At 35.0% G+C, this 10,535-nt stretch overlaps 1 protein-coding gene across 3 annotated transcripts in view; it reads left to right on the forward strand.

Annotated features, from left to right (window-relative positions):
• The window catches only part of LOC131062453 (transmembrane 9 superfamily member 2-like), a 29,227-nt gene extending 19,481 nt beyond the window's left edge, over positions 1 to 9,746 (forward strand). For all 3 annotated transcript variants that reach the window (XM_059209691.1, XM_059209690.1, XM_059209692.1), the window contains one exon: positions 9,286 to 9,746. In XM_059209691.1, coding sequence (XP_059065674.1) covers positions 9,286 to 9,505 — 220 coding nt within the window. In that variant the 3' untranslated portion in view covers positions 9,506 to 9,746. The remainder of the gene's footprint in view (positions 1 to 9,285) is intronic.
• Positions 9,747 to 10,535: the final 789 nt, after the last annotated feature.

The following is a 10,535-nucleotide window of genomic DNA, read 5'->3' on the forward strand; positions in this document are numbered from 1 at the left end:
TTACAAAACAGCAATATAGGTTTAGAAAAATCTGCAAAAAACACAGATCTAACAAAAATCCATGTCCCACAGGGCGTGCCAAAATGTATATGGTGAAAATGGATAACAATAATAACAAAATTGAAAAGCTAAATGAATTCAACCACCAAACCCTAACCTAACAACAACAAAGATCCACCATAACATATGAAGATTACCTAAGACAATGCAAATCAAATGAAATCACAAAGATTATACCATTATATGTACAATAGAGTTTTGATCTCCATTCTTCCTATCTCCATTGATCTTGCTTGATATATTTGCTCCCAGATTTTATGTGCACAAGAGCTTAACAAAGAATGGAATGTGGTTGCAAGTAGGATCATAGTATAGTCAAATGATCAAAAATAGTTCATTAACTCATTAGGGTTTGATAATGAAAGAAGCATCTCCTTAAATAGAAGACACTATATGAAATGGAGGGATAAGATTGAGAGGTGTAAAAAGAGGTCGGCTAGGATTAGAGGGTAGGTAGAAGAAATAATAAAATAATGAAAGAGGTAGGTAGTGTAAGAATTAAGAGATGAATGACATGTGTCATGTAGAAAAAGGCTAATGAATTAATTAAATAAATAAAGATTTATTTAATTAATAGAAGAAATGAGATCAATTAAATAAATAAGATATTTATTTAATTTAGGAAAATGATAATTTAAATAAATAAATGTATTTATTCAAATGAGAAATAAGGCTAGAAGAGGATAAATGAATTAATTAAATAAATAAAGATTTATTTAATTAATAGAAGAATTAGGCTTAGATAATTAAATAAATAAAATATTTATTTAATTAGACATGACAATTTTGGGTGTCTGCAGATATAAATAGATAGGTATATGGTTTTCTCTGATCGATGCTACTTGGATCAACACTCCCTCTTAGCTAGGGAAGATAAAGTTACCATATCTATCATCTCATTTCTTATGATGGTCAGGATTCCTTATGAGGTTTCATAATCTTACTCTACATAGGATTATACCATTCAATTATGAAGTATCACCTAAACATGTGATACAAGGGGTTAGTCAATTTGTAATGACATGATATCACCTAAGCACGTGATGTCAGTATTACCTACACATGCAATACTAAGGATAATCATATGAAAATAATTCAATTTTCAACATATCCAAGTTGTGATAAGTGCACTAGCATTCTATTTCAAATGTAATATCACAACACAATCATGACACATCCATGACATACCAGAGATCCTATCACGATAACTGGTTTGAACATCATAAGATCATCACCTTATGATGTTCCCATACAAGTGTACAATATTTGAGAAGTCGTCACTTCTTGAATATGAACACAGGGGGTTACACCCATAGAAGTCCTAACACGACAAAGAAGTTTACACATTAAACATCTTACTGATATGCAAGTATAGGTTACAAAACAGATTACCTTTCTATCATACCCAAACCTTTTCTGAAGTGATCAACCTTCACTCTGGAAAGGGGTTTGGTCAGAATATCTGCAGTCTAGTCTCTTGTATTCACATACTCCAATTGGATCACATTTTTGTCTACCATATCTCGCACGTAATGGTATGGAATCTCAATATGCTTGGATCTATCATGGAACACTGGATTCACTGAAAGTTTTATGCAGCTTTGATTGTCGCAATGGATAATAGTAGGCTTGATAGGATCACCAAACAATCCCACAAGTAATTTTCTAAGCCACACTGCTTCTTGAGTAGCCATGGAGGCCGCAATGTATTTAGCCTCGGTAGAACTTTGCGCTACAGAAGACTGCTTTCTGTTGATCCAAGATATCATGGCTGATCCCAAACTGAAGCAACACATAGAGGTGCTTTTCCCGTCAGTCACACTTCCAGCCCAATCTGAATCTGTGAATCCGTGTGGATTAAGATCAACTTTCTCATACTTGAGACCAAGATTCAAGGTGCCTTGTAAATATCTCATAATGTGTTTTATTGCAACCAGGTGTATCTCCTTTGGCTCACACATAAATTGACTCAAAGCATTCACTGCATAGCAGATATCTGGTCTTGTATTTACTAGAGGTACATAAGAGACCCAATCATCTGCCTGTATAGAGTGGGGTCAGTAGAAGGTGATTCTGCTACTGCTTCTTTAAGTTTATGAAGATTGGTTTCCATTGGAGCGGTCATGGGTCTACAGTTTAGCATTCCAAATCGCTTCAGAATGTCCAAGGTATACTTGCCTTGGTTTAGAATAATGTTATCAGAATTCTGCCATACTTCCAACCCTAGGAAATAATGAAGGAATCCCAAATCCTTCATATCAAATTCTTTCAATAGATCTTTCTTGCATTGATCTATAGGGTGATCTTCTCTTGTGATTAATAAGTCATCAACATATAAAATCAATATTAGCATATCACCTTTGTTATGTTTGTAGTAGAGATTAGGATCCGCATCATTTTTAGAGAAACTTAGTTTTGATAGATATGTGTCAATTCTTTCATACCAGGCCCTGGGAGCCTGTTTAAGCCCATATAGAGCTTTCTTGAGTCTACACACATGAGACTCTGCATGATGAATCTCAAACCCTTCAGGTTGCTCTAGGTATACTTCTTCAGAGATCTCTCCATTAAGAAAAGTTGTCTTTATATCCATTTGGTGTACCTTCCATCCTTTTGTTGCTGCAATGGCTAGCACAGTCCTTATTTATATCTGGCTACGGGAGCAAATGTCTCTTCATAGTCTATTCCTTCCTTTTGAGAGAACTCTCTGGCTACAAATCTTGCCTTATGTTTTTCAATACTGCCATCTGTTGCATGTTTGATCTTAAAAAGCCATTTAGAAGAAACAACAGATTTCTTAGTTGGCCTAGGAATAATCTCCCATACATCATTTTTCATTATGGATTGATACTCTTCAGACATAGCATCCTTCCATACTTGATGTTTAAGGGCATCAGTTACATATTCAGGTTCATTTTTAGATAGATCATTCATAAGAGCAACATAGCTAGTAAATTTATTAGGCTTTTTGCTTTCTTTGAAGGTTCCTGAAGGAGCAGCAAACCTTTGAGCTTCTTCTACTATTTTGGTGGCCCATAGTGGTCTTTTCTTGAGATTTCTAGGTGAGTGTTCATTTTCATTTTCAGTTTCATCTAGATTCTCCCTCTGAAACTCAGGAGCAGGATCTTCATCTAAGTTAGAAATAGGGACATAGATTTCAGGTTCTATGGAGCTTTGAGCTCTTTTGAAGGCTAAGTCTTCCTCAAAGATTACATCCCTACTTAGTTCAATATTTCTTTGACCAAGTACATAGATTCTATAGGCTTTGGAGGTTTCACTATATCCTACAATCATTCCTCTTTTTCCAGAAGGGTCTAGTTTTAGTCTTTTTTCTTTAGGTACATGGATATAGACAGGACACCCAAATATCCTAAGGTGGCTGATATCTAGCTTAATTTTAGTGAATACTTCCTCAAGAATTTTATCTTCAAGATGGGAGTGTGGGCATCTGTTCTGTATATATACAACAGTGATGGATGCTTTTGCTCAGAGATTTGTGTTAAGGTTTTGATCTAGAATCATGGCCTTGGTAGCTTTGACTATAGTCCTATTTTTTCTTTCAGCTACCCCATTTTGTTGGGGGCTATAAGGTATAGTAAGCTCCCTCTTAATCCCATTATCTCTACAAAATTCTCTAAACGAATCTGATGTGTATTCTCCCCCATTGTCAGTTCTTAGGGTTTTAACTTTGTTTCCAAAGTAGTTTTTAGTTAGTGATTTAAATTCTTTAAACCTAGAGAGGATCTCTTCTGATTCTTTACATTTCAGAAAGTAGATCCAAGTCTTCCTAGAGTAGTCATCAACAAATATTACATAATACAAGAATCCCCCTAGAGATGGTACGGATATAGGTCCACATACATCAGAATGAATTAACTCTAGAACTTTACTAGTTTTCCTAGTACTATTTTGGAATGTACCCTTGGTATTTTTACATAGGGCACATCCTTTGCATGCCCCTGAATGATCTTGTTTTAACTTAGGTAGACCTGTGACAAGGTTTTCCATTATAATGCCCTAAAATTCAAATGGCCTAATCTTCTATGCCAAACTTCATTTGCATTAGTGGCTTCATCGATTAGGGCTAGGTTGGGTTCTATGCACAGCTCATACAAATAGCCTTGTCTCTGTGCAATGGTCTTTGCCTTCTTGATGGAAGAGTTCTTTGGCCAAGCCAATACTCTATTGTCCATGAATGTCACTCTGTATCCATTATCTTCGAGTGCTGATATAGAGACTAGATTCCTTTTGATGTCGGGGACATATAGTACTCCTTCGAGTCGTAAGGATATGCCTGTCTTCAATTTGATGGTGCAGGTTCCCATTCCTCTGACTAGATGTAAGGAGTCATCTCCGATGGTTATTTCCTCATTACTCTCCTCTGTCATGGAGTCAAGTACTTCTCTAAACCCTGTGATGTGCCTAGATGAACCACTGTCAATCACCCATGAGTTGATCTTGTTAGAAGCTTGGCTTGTGAGTGTTGAGTAGAATACATACTTTCTGGAGTCATCTTCCCCTTTAGTCTTTCCTGCTTTGGCAAATGTAGCATGTTGCTTGGTTCTTTCCGGGCACTTTGCAACATAGTGTTCAAACTAATCACATCTGTAACATTGGATGTGAGATAAGTCCTTTTTTGAAGTGTTCTTGCCTTGATGACCTTTTCTCTTCCTAAACTGCCTTTTCTTATTTTGCTTGGTGGAGTTAGTGTTTAGGACTTGTAGGTCTTCATCTATATTCTTATGTTTTATTCCTTTCTTATTCAGTCTAGATTCCTCTTGGAGACAATCATCTCTTAGTCTTTCAAACTCAGGATATTTGTCCCTTGCACTGATGCCCTGGACAAATGTTTCCCATGTACTAGGTAACCCATCTAGAGCAATGAGTGTTAACTCTTTTATCTGAATCTCATATCTTAGAGTAGCTAGTTCATCTCTTAGAGTTGAGATCCTCATGAAGTAGGTGTTTACTGTCTCTCCTTTGTTCATGGTTATATGATTGATTTCTCACTTCAAGGCTAGAGTTCGACTTGCATTTGATATCTCAAATGTGTTCACAAGTGCTTTGAACATTTCAAAAGCCGTTTCATGTTTCTTTATAATGGGCATTATGTTATTTCTCACCCCATCAACAATAAATTTGATTGCTTTTTCATTTCCTTCTAACCATGATGTTTTGTCAGGTTCAGTCTTTGGTTCTGTAGATTCAGTCTTGATAAAAGTTTTGACTTTGCTCTCCCTTAGAATCATCTTGATTCTAAACTTCCGTGTGGAGAAATCATCACCCACACCAAGTCTATCTTCGAATCTCATAGCATTGGTCATTAGAGAAATAGAATCCTTGATATAAACTAGTTCTTAAATTTTCCACAAAATTGAATAGCCTCAGGTTCTATAACTTGGCTCTGATACCATGTAATTGTTATTGTAGTTTCCAATTTAATGAACAAGTTATATGCAAGATGGTATATTTCAGATTTAGGTATTATGATTATGACAATAATATTGTTGTCTTTCTTTTGTTGTAGGTATGGAGGATGAACATGTATCGTTTTCAATGTCATCCCCTTTCTTTCGAATGATGCATATATAGTAAGGTAGTCACGATCAAGTGGCACCTTGATCAGATATGTCTTTTAGACATGTCCGACCAAGATGTCACTTGGTCGTGACTCTTCCATATGGCAACCAATCCATTTGGTGTCTACGATAACTAATCTGTGCCATTGTAAACACACCCGATAATGAATCGGTATCAAAGCAAACAAGCCCAATAACTAATTCGGGTCAATTCTAATATAACCCGATTATATATCAATAATGTTTTGGACATGTATTAATTGCAATTCGATAATGAAGAGGTTCGATATATAAATCATTCATATGAAATATATATCTGCATTACCATCTTTCTTCATTTGATATAAACAGATAGGTATATGGTTTTATCTGATCGATGCTACTTGAATCAACATCCTTGATAGAGTACTTTCCATTCTTCGCAGGGCACCATATCAATTTGTCCAAAACATTAGAGATAAAGATAATGTGGTTCTTGAGAATCAGAGAAAATTTTACCTTTTGACCTAGGGAGATTGGGAGTAGAGTTGGCTTCTTCCAAATGAAATGATTTGAAGGCTTCTCAAGATCATCTATGTAATCATAAAGGTGAGAACCCCAATGAGCAGTAAATATAGGGATCACATCTACTAGGGACTCCTCAAGATTGAGAGGGGGGAGACCACTCCATGAATCATGCCAAAAGTTGACTTCTTTGCCACTATGTACTTGCCACGATAAGTATCTAGTAATCACATTCCTAGAGTCCATCATGAAGTTCCAAACTGCAGACCCTGATGGAGGATCAAGGATAGTAAATATACCTGAAGGGGTAGGAGTATCTAAATACTTTGCTTGCATAATTTGACACCACAAAGCATGTGGTTTTCATACATATTCCAAACTAGCTTTCCCCCAAAGGCCTTATTCCTTTTTGAAAGATCGTGTATACCCACCCCACCCGTAGATTTGCTTGGAGTCATTTTGTTGAGAGACACAAGTGGGATTTTTTTATCTTCTGAAAGATTACCTTTCCAAATAAAATTCTGAATAATTTTCTTGATATGAGAGACAATAGATTTTGGGGCTTGAAGGACTGAAATGTAGTAGTTTGGAATTGTAGGCAGAACAATTTTGACAAGAAGGATTCTGCCTGACAGAGATAACCATCTAGCTTTCCACACATAAATTTTTCTTTTTAATCTGTCAATCACATAATTCCAAAAAGAAGGTTTCCCTACTCCCATAAAGAAAGGGATACCCAAGTATGATGATGGAAGAGAATCCACTAGAAAGCCCCAATGTTTGGATAATGTTGTTAGACACCATTTCAGAAGTATTGAATATGAGTAGTTTAGATTTTTGCGCATTGATTTTCTGTCCAGATCCGGAAGTATATATGTCCAATATTTTCTTAATATGCCTTGCTTCTTGTATATTGGAACAACCAAATAAAAGTGTATCATCTGCAAATAAAGTGTGGGTGATAGAAATTGAGGTATTAGGGATGCATACCCCCTTCCAAAAACCCAAACTCAACTTCTTATTGACCAATCTGCTAAAAGCTTCTGCCATGATAATGAAAAGAAAAGGTGATAGTGGGTCACCTTGTCGAACCCCGTGGGTGGCTTGAAAAAACCCAGAAGGATTACCATTAACAATAATTGAAAAATGTGCCCAGAGAGGCAATTTTTGATCCATTTGCACCACTTATCTGAGAAGCCAAACATTTTAAGCACTCTCAAAAGAAAGGACCAACATACTTTATCATATGCTTTCAACATGTCTAATTTAGCTATAAAAGTAGGGGGCCGTGAAGAGTTAATTGTGTGCAAAACTTCATGGGCCACAAGCGCACCTTCTGATGTTTCCCTGCCAGGAACAAAACCTCCTTGTTGAAGAGATATTACTTTAGGTATCAAAGATTTTAACTGGAGATATATAGCTTTTGTGAAAATCTTGTACACTGAATTACACAAGGAGATGGGCCTTAAATCTACAAAAGATTGAGGGTTATTGGATTTGGGGATAAGAGCAAGATGGGTTAAATTGAAGTTCTTGAGAATAAAAGCTTTTTGTCTTGACTCCTCCAAAGCCATTAAAAGATCAAAGCCTAAAACGTCCCAACACTTTTGAAAGAATAGTATGGTGAAACCATCAAGGTCTGGAGACTTGTCAGGAGCCATCGAAACTACCACCTCTTGTAATTCAGCAAGAGAGAAAGGTTGCATCAGATAATCATTATCACGTTGTGAAATCAGACAAGGAATGGAGTCTAACAATATGTCGACACTGGACTCCTCAGGAACAAAAGGAGGGAGGGAGAAAGAAGATTTTTATAGAAGAGTTCACCCTCTTCCCTAATTTCTTGTTCATTAGTTAATTTTTCCCCAAAGAAGAGGCATTTATAGAAAAGATAGTAGATGTAGCTTTCTTAATCTTTGCAGATGCCTGGAAGAATTTAGTATTTTTATCTCCTTTTAGCCACAATTCCCTTGATTTTTGTCTCCAATATTCCTCCTCTCTAGAGCACAATTCTTCCCAATAGCTTTGTAAATGTTTCTGCTTTGAGAAAATTTCTGGATTAATCCCAGTAGAAAAGATAAGTTCATTGACGTCCTTTAATTCCTTCTCTACCTTTGTTTTTTCTGTAAAGATATTTTTGAATACTTCCCTATTCTAGACTTTGATATATGCTTTTACAAATTGCATTTTCATATAAAGTTGAAACATTTTGTTCCCCCTACGGAAGGGGGCACTCACCCACCATTGACGAAGCAGAGCATGAAAATGTGGGTGCCGAAATCACATTCTTTCAAACTTAAAAGAAGATCTATGATGATAAACTTCATGTTTATCTAGGCATAATTCGATAGGAAAATGGTCAGACCCGAAGAACGATAGAATTTTAGAGCTGAAAGTATATTTCTAAAGGATCCATTCATATGAAGTGAAAAACCCGTCCAATCTACTTGCAATGTGAAGGGAAGTTCTCCGGTTTGTCCATGTAAATTAACCATTAGAAGGTGAAATGTCAGAAAGGGCATTATCAGACACAAAAGATCTAAAGTCTTCAATCACCTTAGACGCTGTAGGATTGCCTCCCTGTTTCTCATCCTGAGACAAGATTGCATTAAAAACTTCAAAAGTTATGTGAAACTAAGTCTATATAAAACCTCCAAAAAATTAAATTATCAACAAAACGTGTAAAACTATGCCCCTACCAAATGGTAATGATAATGCAAAAGTTTGTGATATTAAAACTACAATAATAGAGAGTGAAACACAAAAAGGATAAGAATGTTTTTTCTACCTAGTTGAACCCTATAAAACATCACATAACAATGTATTTCAAATGAATATTTACAAATCCTAATAAAATGTTTTCAAGTTAGTGTTTCCAAGTTGACATGCACAATATTGTTGTGCATCTATCCATAATGACTTGGATGATAAATTTAAGGCATTTTCTACTAGATTTGTTAAATTAAACTTGTTGTAAATTGAGAGTTTGTGTATTTGAAAGGAATACTCAATTTGTTAAATAGTTATGTCAATTGTATTTTTCAATTTGACATTGATTGAGACTATTTATCTATTTCTTTTACCAATGATTCTAAATTAATTGAAATTAATTGATATATTTTATATGATATTTTTTTTGCAGATCTATGTTATGTGGAGGATCAACTGGTGTTTATATCTTCGGTTCTTGCTTATATTATTACTTTACAAGATCAAATATGACAGGATTCATGCAAACATCTTTTTTCTTTTGTTATAATGCTTGCATATGCTATGGGATTTTCTTAATGCTTGGAACAATGGGATTCCATGCCTCCTTATTTTTTGTTCGTCACATATATCGTTCAATTAAGTGTGATTAATTTTCTCCCTCAAAGGATATAATGACTACCATTGCCTTAGATTTTCTTCTCAACCTTTGTTTAAATCGTGTTGGGTTATCTTCTCTGTATAAAACTCATTGTAGATGTAATATTGAAATTTGGTGGGTAGGTACTCATTACATAATTTATCAAACCATCACACACCATGCTAGTGATGGCCATGGTAACATTTGAATTCTTGAATTCTTATAAATCAATAAAGATCACTTTCAAAAACTTATGTGATGGATTCAACAACTATTGCACCTTGTTGTTATAAAGAGGCCATTATTAGTGTGGCATTGAAACTTTTTTCATAGATCTTGATAACATTTACTTATATAAATTGGAGCCTATTTCATCCTTTCTTGAGTACTATTATTCAATCATTAACTCCATGTTTTGTATCTAGATTTCATATTGCATTTAGTTTTTTATTTTGCAACTTAAGCCTTCGTTGCTTTCCTACTATTGTTTAAATTATTGCCGTCATTCTTTCTTATTTTATTGTAAAATATCCAATTATCTTACATGATTTGTAAAATTACATTCAAAATAAATAAAAGTAAATGCATCTCAAGTAACTATTCAAAATGTTCTACTTGTTGCATGCAAATCGTTATACCTAAATAAAAGAGATTGTGATCTAAAAAAGACCATCATCCTAATTATACATTCAAATTTAACAAATGTAACGTCGTAAATTGCACTTCATGCAATTTCACATCGCATAGGCATTCACTTTAGCTGAAATTAAAGACAATGATCGAACTCCCATCTCATCAACTTCCTTTTCCATCTGTTATACTTGTTTTCTTGACCATATGGTTCAAATTATACATGGTTGTGTACCATAGAGACATCTACGAGTTGTGCATTCATTCTACAAAAAATCATGACTGAAGGTGGCCATTGGGATATTACACTTCCTAATTCTGGCAGTGTAACACCTCTTTGGTCTTGCATTGATGTTGGGATCATTTCCAGTCCCTTCATATTGCCTTTTTATATCTCATTTTGATTCTATATG

This window comes from Cryptomeria japonica, chromosome 8 (genome assembly GCF_030272615.1).
Source record: "Cryptomeria japonica chromosome 8, Sugi_1.0, whole genome shotgun sequence".
NCBI classification, from domain to species: Eukaryota; Viridiplantae; Streptophyta; class Pinopsida; order Cupressales; family Cupressaceae; genus Cryptomeria; species Cryptomeria japonica.